Source organism: Staurois parvus, unplaced genomic scaffold (assembly GCF_062004578.1).
Source record: "Staurois parvus isolate SC_StPar_1 unplaced genomic scaffold, SC_StPar_1.0 ptg003510l, whole genome shotgun sequence".
NCBI lineage: Eukaryota > Metazoa > Chordata > Amphibia > Anura > Ranidae > Staurois > Staurois parvus.
The window spans coordinates 458,216-471,816 of record NW_028321306.1 but is presented as its reverse complement, the minus strand read 5'-3'; the positions used below and the strand labels follow the sequence as shown (position 1 = coordinate 471,816).

The following is a 13,601-nucleotide window of genomic DNA, read 5'->3' as shown; positions in this document are numbered from 1 at the left end:
TTCCATCCACTAACACCAAACATGGGGCACTATTTTTCCCACTTACCTCAATGATGGGCATTATTCCCCCACCGACACCAATGATCGAGCACTATCCCTTCCACTCACACCACTAATGGGGCACCATTCCTTCCACTGAAACCAAACATGGGGCACTATTTTTCCCACTCACATCAATGATGGGCAATTGGGCATTATTCCCCCACTGACACCAATGATCGAGCACTATCCCATCCACTCATACTAATAATGGGGCACCATTCCCTCCACTGACACCAGCCATGGGGCACTATTCCTCCCACTGATACCAATAATCAGGCCCTATCCCTCCCACTGATGCCAATGATGGTGCACTATCCCTTCCACTGACACCAGCTATGGAGCAATATCCCTCCCACTGGCACCAAAGATGGGGTACAATTCCACCCCCTAATACGAAAGATAGCACATTGTTACCGCCCACTAGCCACAGTCCAGCCCTTCTAAAATCTGAAGGACAGCACACAGGCCCTTTGTTTAGAAATTAGGGGAGACCCCTGATTTAGGGACACAAGGTAAGAAGGATTCTGAGAACATCTGGGGTATATTGCCACCTACAAGAGACTTGCATACTGGCGAACTAAAGCTGTTATTCAGCCAATATAATCCCTCCCAATTCCATTATGCTTTAGTTTTTTTTTTCTAGTGTCCTAGGAGAACAGGCAGAGAAAAAACAAAGTAGTTTAAGTCTACCTTTAACCCCCTTTTATAAGAATATGTTATCTTCAGTCAAGATTCTTCATTCAGTGCAGTGCCAAGGGCTCTTCTCGTGGCTTTCTCCAGACACCCAATGTACTGTGTTAGTTAGCTGCAGAACGCTTTATAGGTCTAGGGCCGTGATACACCTCCTGGTATAGTCCTGTCCCTAAAGACTTCTTTGCAAGAATGCCCACCTGAGGGCAAATATCATCTGGAATGTGAACTGTTTCATTGGGTCCTGTATGGACAGGCTCCAGTACCTTGTAGCTCTGTCTGTTGTCACAGGGTTCTCTTCAGACCACCAATGCTATGCTTCCCCCCACCCTTCTTTTGGGAGCCTTGCACGTGTCATGTGTCTCCAGGTTTATCTTCCTCAAGGGTTAACACTTAGAAATTTGTGTTGTGTCACTTTGTGTGACACAAGAACTGGAGTGAAACAGAGCTGCAACAGTTTTCCAATGTATTGCACGCTCTGGTGTGTACTACTTGGTCTTCTGTTATATCCTTTATGGGCTTCCCTCATGGAGACTCTGTGCTGTGACACATGTATGTATTCCAAGCACTTTATGGGACCATGGCTGCAGGACTTTTTCATGCGTCATGCACCCTTTATATTTCTCCTGTGTGCCCATGATTTGTGTGCACATGCGCCCAATCTCCTGGGTCACCAGTTACTGCTTGGTGCACACTTCTCTGCTTCTCCTGCTCTCAGAATGAGGCGAATCACCACCAATTCCTCATATGAGACAGGGTCAGTCCTTCTTGCTGCTGCGTACAGTGCCTTAGTAACAGACAGCCACCATATACCCTCTCCTGCCTTAGCAGCTGAATAGTAAGCACACCCTGTTGGGAACCTTCCTTTCCATATTAGCAGTATGGTGGATCAGAGGTGCAAGAGAAGCAGTCCTGCAGGCCTTCCCATGGACCAGATTCTGACAGCCTGGATCACTGTTGCCTAAATTCACCTGCTTCACTGGCACCATCCAATGTGGCTTCCTCCTTTGCATTACATAGGAAGGAATTTTCTGTGATTATATCAGATTTTATGTATAAAATCTCTACCATGATAGCTGACCCAGTATGCAGGGGTTACAGGCTTTCTTCTTCACCTTCTCCTCTGGACTATGTCTCTGGCATGCTTCTAGCTACAGTTGCTTCTGCATACACAGTTGAGGATGATGAGGAGTGTTATCTGTCCTTTTTGGATGATTTGGCCCTGACAGGCCCAGCCTTGCAACCTGTTATTGCTGTCATGTCCATTTACCAAAACTTGAGGGATGGTCCAAGAATATAACTAAGGCACCTGGGTCAATTCTAACCGATCCTCTGGTTTTAAAACAATTAGAGCTCATGCCTATTGCAGTACACTAATGTGGTAATGGGCTTGTGGATACTGCATGCTTCATATCGAGAATTAATCTTCTGTCTGCGTAGAGGAGTTATTGACAAAAATGTTGAACAGTGCAAAAAGTGCCTACTTTGTTAGCCTTTTGATTGAGAACATCTTTTTTGGTGCCTCCCTGGACAACATTATCAACGATACCAGTGGAATAAAGTGCACCCTTTTGCTTCAGTAAAAGAAACCAGACCTCTGCGTCCATGTCAAGGTCTGGGAACTCCATCACAAACCTTGGATTCCAAAATCTTCCAAGCCCTCAAGCAAGTCTTCCTCACAATGAGGAGACAGGGACACTTCTCAAAATGGGGGGACATCTGTTAGCCTTTGCGGCCACCTGGAATGAAAGTATCTCTGATGCATAGATAAAGTACGTTGTTACCAGGGGCTAGAACCTGCCAATATCTGCATTGACTAACAGACCTGCTCTGGTACAACTCCTTTCTCATTGAGCCATTGCCATTGTTCCAGAATGGGAAAGGTGTCAAAGTTTTTATGCAAACCTGTTCACTGATTCCAAACCCAAAGGAAGCATATGCCCCATTCTAGAGCTAAAAGCACTCAATGTCTTCCTTTAGACGTAAAAAATCTGCATGGCATCCACCAGGTCAATCATGGCTTCACTCCATCTAGGAGATTTTCTGGCCTCTGTGGACATCAAGGATGCTTACTTACATGTCGATATTTTCCAGTGTTTTGCTTTGGGCACACAGCACTACCAATTTTTTGCCTTTTCCTCTGGCCTGTCTACTGCACTTCAAATTTTTACCCTTAAGCCCCTGTGCTTCCTCTGCTGCTCTCACTGAACATTCCAGATGTTGGATAATTGGATGGCTTCTTACTAGGGAAGCACCAATACCATTTTTTTCATCAGTGAGTATGAGTACCAATACTTTTGGTCAAGTACTCGCCAATACCGATACTTTGCAGTGCAATTTGTGTAACAAAAAAAAAATATATGGACGCAAATTGTACCACAAACAATAGCATGCAATTTGAACAGGAATGCTATTCCTGTCCAAATCGCATGTGGAGCGATGCGGGAAACTTCCCTGCACCGATTCCATACTGAGCGGAGAGTGGACGTGTGGGGATACCTTGGTGTTGGCCATTGGAGGATGAAGGCAGATGCTCCAGATTCTCAGCTGTATGAGAGGACGGAAAGCCGAGGCACTGCTCCAGATTCTAAGCTGTAGGAGAGGAGAGAAAACTGTGGGGATTTGAAATCCCTGTGGCTTTCTCTCCTCTCCTTGCAGGGATAATAGTACAGGCTAAATGACTTTTGATTGGTCAGCACTGTCACGGTGCTGAACAATCAGAAGCCATCTAGCCCGAACTGTCATCCCTGCATAGAGAGGAGAGCAAGCCTTGGGGATTTGAAATCCTCCTTTGAATGTCTCTCCTCTCCTACAGCTGAGAACCCGAAGCATCTGCATCCATACTCCGATGGCCGACACCCAGTCTATAGATCCCCACATGCCCTTCTCTCCCACTCTCCATTCAGTATGGAATTGGTGCAGGGAGGTTTCCTGCACTGCTCCTGTGTGAACTCAGGTTATGACAAGCCTGGGTTCATACAGGAGCAGTGCGGGAACCACATGCAATTTGGACAGGAATAGCATTCCTGTTCAAATCCATGTTATTCTTTGCGGTGCAATTTGCATCTACACATTTTGTACTGACGCAAATCGCACCGCCAAGTATCAGTTTTGGTATTGGGAGCATTTTCATGAGTACGAGTACTTTTGAAAATACTCAGTATTGGCACCAATAAGTACTTCTTACTGAATGAACAGTTGGCCCAAACCCTGTTGAGGCTCTTCAAAGTTTTGGTTGGATCCAGAACACTCAGAGGTCATCAACTCATTACTTGGAGTATCTAGGTCTCCTCCTAGATTCAATTCTGTCCATAGTTTTTCTTCTGCAGTACAAATTCCAGAATCTCCACTCACATGTCCAGACTCTGCAGTCCAGGAGCTGTGCAACTCTCTGCTTTTGCATGAAAGTTCTGGATTTGATTGTGTCCTCCTTTGAGGCAGATCAATATGGCAGTTCCATTTCAGACCACTGCAACTCAACATTCTGGTTGCATGGGACATTCTCTGAACAATCCCATGCACCTGACATCCACAATAATATTATCCCTGGCTTTTGTTTGGAAGATTCTCTCCATGGATTTCATCCTGAAAAGAAGGGGAGGAGTCCTTGACAATTTATTGACGCAGGAGACTTGGTAACTCCCAATCTACATTCTGGAGCTTTACATTTCAGCCCTGCCCACTGCGCACATCCCAGGTGTGGTAAATTGGCATGTGGACTCTCTCAATTATCAATATCTGGACTGGGAATGGTCTCTTCACCCAAAAGGGTTTCAAGACCCCTGCAAAAGACCTCATAGCTTCAAGATTCAATGAACTGAACTCCAGGTTCAAGGGTCCCCTAGCCATCGCAGTGGATGCTCTGGTGACTCCATGGAATCAGTCCAACCTGGACTAAGCATTTCCTCCTCTGAAACCCCTTCCTCATCTACTCAAGGCGGAGGGTATTACAGTAATATTTATCTCACTAAATTGGCCCTGGCGGATGTTGTATTTGGATCTTATCAGGCTTCTGGCAGACTATCTGTGGGCTCTTCCATATTTCCTAAATTTCTCATCTCAAGGATCCATTTAATTCCCTGCTTCATGGTTGTCTGCATTAACAGCATGGCTGTTGAAGCCAAGGTCCCAACGGATAGGGGTTATCTGAGTTTGTTATTGCTATGTTCTTAAAAGCTAGGAAACCCACTTCTTACAAGATCTACCATCGTACTTGGAAAGCATACTTTGCATGGTACGAGGCAAGGAAATTTCATTCGAAGAAGTACTCCGTGGAGTGCATCCTGGTCTTCCTCCAATTTGGCCTGCATTAATAGCTGGCCTTAAGTACTATCAGGACCATATCTCGACTTTATCAATTCTCTTTTAAAGACTGCTAACCACTCATTTTCTGGTAAAGGCTTTTGTACAGAGGGTTGCTTGCACAATACCACCTGTACGCGTACCTGTGACCCCATCGGATCTCAGCCTTAACTCTTCAGAGACAGTCCTTTTGAACCTATCAAAGATATTTCATTCTCACCCAGAAGGTGGTCTTCCTCATTGCCATCACCTCTGCGAGGCAAGTTAATGAGCTGGAGGTCTTCTCTTGTAGGGAACCCGTCCCTGTTTTGCACAGAAACAAGGTTATCTTGAGGCCTAGAGCCTCTTTTCAACCAAAGGTGGTGTCTTCCTTTCACTTTAACCAGGACATTATACTTCCATCTTTTTGTCCTGTTTCAGTACATCTCAAAGACACATGGTATGGGCTATTCACTTTAATCTCTAAACCGCATTTTCCTTCAGACTGACTGCCTCTGCATCATTCCTGAGGGATCACGTTGGGGACAGCCTGTCTGTCAATTCACCATTTCTAGGTGGCTTAAGCACCTCAAGCCTACAGGCTTATGGATAAAGTTCTGCCTTTTTCCTCTCAAGGCACACTCTACAAGGTCAGTAAGTGTCCCTTGGACTTTTCAGCATCAGTCATCACTTTCCTATAATTTGCAGAGCTTCCCTCTGGTCTTCTGTTCACACATTCTTCTGGTTTTGCCATTTGGACTTTCAGTTCCCGTGCTAGTGCCAGTTTCGTATGTAAGGTCCTTCAGGCTGCTCTTTGAGCTGCAACCCCCCCCCCCCCCGTTTTGTTCCCTAGTTGTGGACTTGTTAGCATTTTTTTTGCTGTTTCCCACCCTTCAATTGGACTATTTTACGATGTCCCAGCTGTCTTAGAACCCTTCTGACCCCATGTCAATTTTCTCAGAACCCTTCTGACCCCACATCATTTTTTTTTCAGAACCCTTCTGACCCTGTGTCCATTGTCTCAGAACCCTTCTGACCCCGTGTTAATTGTCTCAGAACCCTTCTGGCCCCGTGTCAGTTGTCTCAGAACCCTTCTGGCCCCGTGTCAATTGTCTCAGAACCCTTCTGACCCCATGTCAATTTTCTCAGAATCCTTCTGACCCCACGTCATTTTTTTCAGAACCCTTCTGACCCCGTGTCCATTGTCTCAGAACCCTTCTGACCCCGTGTCAATTGTCTCAGAACCCTTCTGACCCCATGTCAGTTGTCTCAGAACCCTTCTGACCCCATGTCAGTTGTCTCAGAACCCTTCTGACCCCGTGTCAATTGTCTCAGAACCCTTCTGGCCCCATGTCAATTGTCTCAGAACCCTTCTGACCCCGTGTCAGTTGTCTCAGAACCCTTCTGACCCCGTGTCAATTGTCTCAGAACCCTTCTGACCCCATGTCAATTGTCTCAGAACCCTTCTGACCCCGTGTCAATTGTCTCAGAACCCTTCTGACCCCGTGTCAATTGTCTCAGAACCCTTCTGACCCCGTGTCAATTGTCTCAGAACCCTTCTGACCCCGTGTCAATTGTCTCAGAACCTTTCTGACCCCGTGTCAATTGTCTCAGAACCCTTCTGACCCCGTGTCAATTGTCTCAGAACCTTTCTGACCCCGTGTCAATTGTCTCAGAACCCTTCTGACCCCGTGTCAATTGTCTCAGAACCCTTCTGACCCCGTGTCAATTGTCGCAGAACCCTTCTGACCCCGTGTCAATTGTCTCAGAACCCTTCTGACCCCGTGTCAGTTGTCTCAGAACCTTTCTGACCCCGTGTCAATTGTCTCAGAACCCTTCTGACCCCGTGTCAATTGTCTCAGAACCCTTCTGACCCCATGTCAATTGTCTCAGAACCCTTCTTACCCCGTGTCCATTGTCTCAGAACCCTTCTGACCCCATGTCAATTAATGAGTAAAAAAACAGAATTTTTGACTTAGTGTAAAATTGTTTACTTGCAGTTCACGATGGGACATGGGCCCAAACCCCTCAAACTTGTGGTCATTTCTACTGCTGTATTTGCACACAAAAAATAATACAAAATTAGGAGGTAAAAAGTGAAGATGTTTCATATAAATTCTTGTTTTCAGTTTTTGTTCTGCATGAGATAGAGGGAACCTGATTGTGTATTTAGGTGACACCCCCTTAAAACGTGTCCCAAAGACAGCCATTCTGACTAAAGCCCAGCTATTGCTCAACTCCAACGATGTCATGAGCCCTAAAGAGCTAGCATACAGTTGCTTCCTATCTTCACAGGTGATGGTACATTATATATGGGAAAGGAAAAGGAAGGAAAGTGACTGGTCAGTGGGACAAGAAGCAGAAAAGCAAAGAGACAGCTGACAGATTCTGCCAAGTCCAGATGACAGAGTGTCATGCATGTTTGCAGCTAGCATGGAGGCTGGCACTTACCCACGTCATACACATTTTTGTTAGCTTTGGATGAGGGTGGCATATCTGAGTATGGGGCATCTGTATGGACAGGTGAGGTCATTTCCACGTAGCTGTTCTCTGAGTGTTTGGAGTGCTGCACGGGGGGGTCTGTAATGGTGGCATAAGGGTTCTCACTGCTGCTTAGTGAGCAGGTGCTGGAACTGCACCCTGACTCTTTCATACAATCTGCAAAAGGCAACAAACACAAGTCAAAAAGAAAATGGGGGACAGACTGGAGCTCAGGAGGCAGCAGGGAAAAAAAATGGGAAGAGGGAAGCCCTAAGGGTAAAAATGAGCAATACCAAGAACTGGTAAGTAAGGGGCAACAATATGGATGGAGGTTGTTAGAGAAGGCTAGACTGCGGTGCCAACGGCAAGAGCGTCCTATGGCTAACTCTATCTTTCTGACGAACTGTATTTTTAACCAACAAGTCTAGAAATCTTTTTCCTGGATGCCCAGGCATGTTCTTGAAGTTTGCCCTGCGTTCAAGGACAAGTGTTCAAATATTGCTCGGTGCCACAGAAGACATTACATAACCCAGGCCTTGAAATTTCCACTCACCTGCTCGCCAACGGCGAGTAGAAATTATGGTGGGGGCGAGTGTGTCCCCCAGGGCCGTCTTGCTGAGCAGGCTCGGAGCTCAGGCCGGATCTATCAGTGGCACTGGGAGCCGTCAGAGTGCTCAATAGCTGAGCGCAGTGAAAGCAAAGGAAGGAGTGTGTGCTGTGCTCTCTGCCTCCCCCTAGAGTGCAGTACCCGGCTCTGTGAGTGAACAACGAAGTACTGCAACTTTTTCTAGGGTGTGTGTATGTGTGTGTACCTAATTTCAACTCACTCTGGTCACATGATCCTCTATGTCAGCCAGTGGTGGCTTCAGGGGAGAGGAGAGAGCACTTGACAGCGTGTGTGTGTGTGTGTATGCATGTCTGTGTATGTACATGTGTGTATCTGTACATGTGTCTGTGTGTATGTACATGTATGTGTGTGTGCAGTGGTGTATGTAGGTTTTATGTTGCCCTAGGCAACACAAAAATCAGACGCCCCCCCCCCCCCCACAGAAAGAGCCTGACACCAACCAACAACACCCCCCCCACCCATGAGAGCCTTTCACTACCACCACCCTCTATACACCAGCCACCCCAACCCACATTCCACCCCCCCAGCGAGAGAGAGAGAAAGGCACTCACCTTCACATCCCCTGGAATAAGAGTCGAGCTCTGCATACAACATCAAGGAGCCCGCAGCCTCTCTTAGATCCCACCCGGTCCCCATGCCACGTGTGTCCATTCTTCTGTCTCTTCTTCCAGGGGGCAGTGCTGCCCCCATGAAAAATGCCACCCTAGGCAAATGCCTTGTTTGCCTTGTGGTAAATACACCCCTGTGTGTGTGTGCATGTACATGTGTCTGTGCGTGTGTATTTCTGTGTATGTACATGTATCTGTGTGTATGCGTGTCTGTACATGCCTGCCTGTGTGTGTATACATGTGTCTGTATGTGTGTGTGTGTACATGTGTCTCTGTGCATGTGTGTACATGTGTGTGTGTGTATACAGGTGTCTCTGTGTGTGTTTGTTGGTGGCGAGTAACTCTTAAGGCGTGGCTAGTAGCTCAGGACTTGAAATTTTAAGCCCTGATAACCTAATGCCCAACAGCGATGCAGTGAATAAATACAACCAACAACGCAGGTACAGCCCTCGATGGCACCATTCACCGAAAGCAATTTACAGGACAATCGTTTGACACAGTGGGGTTGATTTACCAAAGGCAAATGGGCTGTTTACTTCGCGAGGGAATTTTTGGTGAATGTGATAAAAGTCACTTTGCAAAGACTACCCAATCACAGGCAAGGAAAATAAAACAAAACAGCATTTTTGCTTGCACATGATTGGATAATAAAAGTCAGCGGAGCTTCACCTCATTCAGTAAGCCAGTGGCTGGATGTGGCCATTTACTTGCATTTATGCCCCTTAGGGCACTATTCAACCCTCTGACACCAACAATGGAGAATAATTTCTCCCACTGACACCAATGATGGGGCACTATTCCTCCCACTGACACCAATGATGGGGCACCATTCCTCCCACTGATACCAATGATGGGGCACTATTCCCCCCACTGACACCAATGATGGGGCACTATTCCTCCCACTAATACCAATGATGGGGCACTATTCTTCCCACTGATACCAATGATGGGGCACTATTCCTCCCACTGATACCAATGATGGGACACTATTCCTCCCACTAACATCAAATATGGAGCACTATTCCTCCCACTATCAAATACGGAGCATTATTCCTTCCACTGACATCAGTGATAAGGCTCTATACCTCCCACTGACATCAACGACAAGGCAATATTGCTCCCACCAACACCATCGATGGGGCACTATAACTGCCACTGACACCAATGATCGACTATTACCCCTCTCACTAATACTGATGATGGGGCACTATTTCTCCTCCTACTGACCACACCAAAATGTTTTTTAATCCCATTGACCAACAGGCTTGAGACATTGGGGTTTATTTACTAAAGCTGGTTCACTCAGACTCTGGTGTACCTGCTCATAGTAGCCAGTCAGCTTCTAACCTCAGCTTGTTCAATTAAGCTTTAGCTGAAAAAACCTGGAAGCTGATTGGTTTCTATGCAAAAGTGCATGAGATTCTGAGTGAACCAGCTTTCCTAAATAAACCCCATTGTCTACATGTGCTGATTCCGGGCATTTTCCATTCCTACTAGCCACAGTCCGACCCCCTGAAGTCTGAAGGACAGTAAACTGGCCCTTTACTTTATGAAGTCTGGTGACCCCTTCACTAAGCTATACATCAGGGGTCTCCAAAATTTTTAAACAAAGGGCCAGTTTAGTGTCCTTAAAACTTTGAGGGGGGAGACTGTGGCCAGTGAAAGCAGAAAATGCCCTGGCTTCAATGGGAGTAAACAATGGCCCATCATTGGCATTAGTGGAAGGAATATTGCCCCATTGTTGGGACCAGGGGAAGGAATAGTTCCCCATTGTTGGTGTCATTGGTAGGAATAGTGCCCCATTGTTGGTGTCAATGGGAATAATAGTGCCCTGCCATTGGTGTCATTTGCAGGAATAGTGCCCCATTGTTGGGGTCCTTGGTAGGAATAGTGTCCCATTGTTGGGGTCATTGGTATGAATAGTGCCCCATTGTAGGGGTCAGTGCCAGGAATAGTGCCCCACTGTTGGGGTCAGTGGTAGGAATAGTGCTCCATTGTTAGGGTCATTGGCAGGAATAGTGCCCCATTGTTGGGGTCATTGGCAGGAATAGTGCTCCATTGTTGGGGTCATTGGCAGGAACAGTGCTCCATTGTTGGGGTCATTGGTAGGAATAGTGTCCCTTTGTTGGGGGTCATTGGTAGAAATAGTGTCCCATTGTTGGGGTCATTGGTAGGAATAGTGCCCCATTGTTGGGGTCATTGGCAGGAATAGTGCTCCATTGTTGGGGTCATTGGTAGGAATAGTGCCCCATTGTTGGGGTCATTGGCAGGAATAGTGCTCCATTGTTGGGGTCATTGGTAGGAATAGTGTCCCATTGTTGGGGTCATTGGCAGGAATAGTGCTCCATTGTTGGGGTCATTGGCAGGAACAGTGCTCCATTGTTGGGGTCATTGGTAGGAATAGTGTCCCTTTGTTGGGGGTCATTGGTAGGAATAGTGTCCCATTGTTGGGGTCATTGGTAGGAATAGTGCCCCATTGTTGGGGTCATTGGCAGGAATAGTGCTCCATTGTTGGGGTCATTGGTAGGAATAGTGCCCCATTGTTGGGATCATTGGTAGGAATAGTGTCCCATTGTTGGGGTCATTGGTAGGAATAGTGTCCCATTGTTGGGGTCATTGGTAGGAATAGTGCCCTATTGTTGGGCCCATTGGTAGGAATAGTGTTCCATTGTTGGGGTCATTGGTAGGAATAGTGTTCCATTGTTCGGGCCATTGGTAGGAATAGTGTTCCATTGTTTGGGTCATTTGTAGGAATACTGCCCCATTGTTGGGGTCATTGGTAGGAATAGTGCCCCACTGTTGGGGTCATTGGTAGGAATATTGCCCCATTGTTGGGGTCATTGGCAGGAATAGTGCCCCATTGTTGGGGTCATTGGCAGGAATAGTGCTCCATTGTTGGGATCATTGGTAGGAATAGTGCCCCATTGTTGGGATCATTGGTAGGAATAGTGTCCCATTGTTGGGGTCATTGGTAGGACTAGTGTCCCATTGTTGGGGTCATTGGCAGGAATAGTGCCCCATTGTTGGGGTCATTGGTAGGAATAGTGTTCCATTGTTGGGGTCATTGGTAGGAATAGTGCCCCATTGTTGGGGTCATTGGCAGGAATAGTGCCCCATTGTTGGGGTCATTGGCAGGAATAGTGCTCCATTGTTGGGGTCATTGGTAGGAATAGTGTTCCATTGTTGGGATCATTGGTAGGAATAGTGTCCCATTGTTGGGGTCATTGGTAGGACTAGTGTCCCATTGTTGGGGTCATTGGCAGGAATAGTGCCCCATTGTTGGGGTCATTGGTAGGAATAGTGTTCCATTGTTGGGGTCATTGGTAGGAATAGTGCCCCATTGTTGGGGTCATTGGCAGGAATAGTGCCCCATTGTTGGGGCCATTGGTAGGAATAGTGTTCCACTGTTGTAGTCATTGGTAAGAATAGTGCCCCGCTGTTGGGGTCATTGTTAAGAATAGTGCCCCATTGTTGGGATCATTGGCAGGAATAGCGCTCCATTTTTGGGGTCATTGGCAGGAATAGTGCTCCATTGTTGGGGTCATTGGTAGGAATAGTGCCACATTGTTGGGGTCATTGGTACGAATAGTGCCTCATTGTTGGGGTCATTGGTAGGAATAGTGCCCCATTGTTGGGGTAATTGGCAGGAACAGTGCCCCACTGTTGGGGTCATTGGTAGGAATAGTGCCCCATTGTAGGGGTCATTGGCAGGAATAGTGCCCCATTGTTGGGGTAATTGGCAGGAACAGTGCCCCACTGTTGGGGTCATTGGTAGGAATAGTGCCCCATTGTAGGGGTCATTGGCAGGAATAGTGCTCCATTGTTGGGGTCATTGGCAGGAATAGTGCCCCATTGTTCGGGTCATTGGTAGGAATAGTGCCCCACTGTTGGGGTCATTGGTAGGAATAGTGCTCCATTGTTGGGGTCATTGGCAGGAATAGTGTCCCATTGTTGGGGTCATTGGGAGGAATAGTGTCCCACTGTTGGGGTCATTGGTAGGAATAGTGCCCCACTGTTGGGGTCATTGGTAGGAATAGTGCCCCACAGTTGGGGTCATTGGGAGGAATAGTGCCCCATTGTCGGGGTCATTGGCAGGAATAGTGCCCCATTGTTGGGGTCATTAGTAGGAATAGTGCCCCATTGTTGGGGTCATTGGCAGGAATAGTGCCCCATTGTTGGGGTCATTGGCAGGAATAGTGCCCCATTGTTTGGGTCATTAGTAGGAATAGTGCCCCATTGTTCGGGTCATTGGTAGGAATAGTGCCCCATTGTTGGGGTCATTGGCAGGAATAGTGCCCCATTGTTGGGTTCATTGGCAGGAATAGTGCCCCATTGTTAGGCTCATTGGCAGGAATAGTGTCCCACTGTTAGGGTCATCGGTAGGAATAGTGCCCCACTGTTGGGGTCATTGGTAGGAATAGTGCCCCATTGTTGGGGTCATTGGCAGGAATAGTGCCCCATTGTTCGGGTCATTGGCAGGAATAGTGTCCCACTGTTGGGGTCATCGGTAGGAATAGTGCCCCATTGTTGGGGTCGATGGCAGGAATAGTGCCCCATTGTTGGTATCAGTGACAGGGATTATGCCCTTTTGGTGATGTCATTGGTAGGAATAGTGCCCAAAGGGCCAGACAGAAGCAAGCAAAGGGCCACATCCGGCCCCCGAGCTGCAGTTAGGAGACCACTGCTATAGATAAATGCCCTTGCAAAGTGAACAGCCTATTTGCCTTTTGTACATCAACCCCAGTGTCTGTGCCGTGTCTATACCTTTCCAGTGGCAGTGGGGCCAAACTGGTAAAAGTCCCAGTGGGAACCAATCACTAGCTCGGCATTACCGGTTATAGAGCCAGCAGCGGTTCCTGGCTCATGTGTAT

The 13,601-nt window shown here is 47.2% G+C and overlaps 1 protein-coding gene across 1 annotated transcript in view; it reads right to left on the bottom strand.

Annotated features, from left to right (window-relative positions):
* LOC149427762 (uncharacterized) overlaps positions 1 to 13,601 on the bottom strand; it is a gene marked incomplete at its 5' end in the record, with an annotated part of 460,704 nt that overhangs the window by 31,325 nt on the left and 415,778 nt on the right. Inside the window, one exon of the mRNA XM_089667692.1 lies at positions 7,465 to 7,671. Coding sequence (XP_089523818.1) covers positions 7,465 to 7,671 — 207 coding nt within the window. The remainder of the gene's footprint in view (positions 1 to 7,464; positions 7,672 to 13,601) is intronic.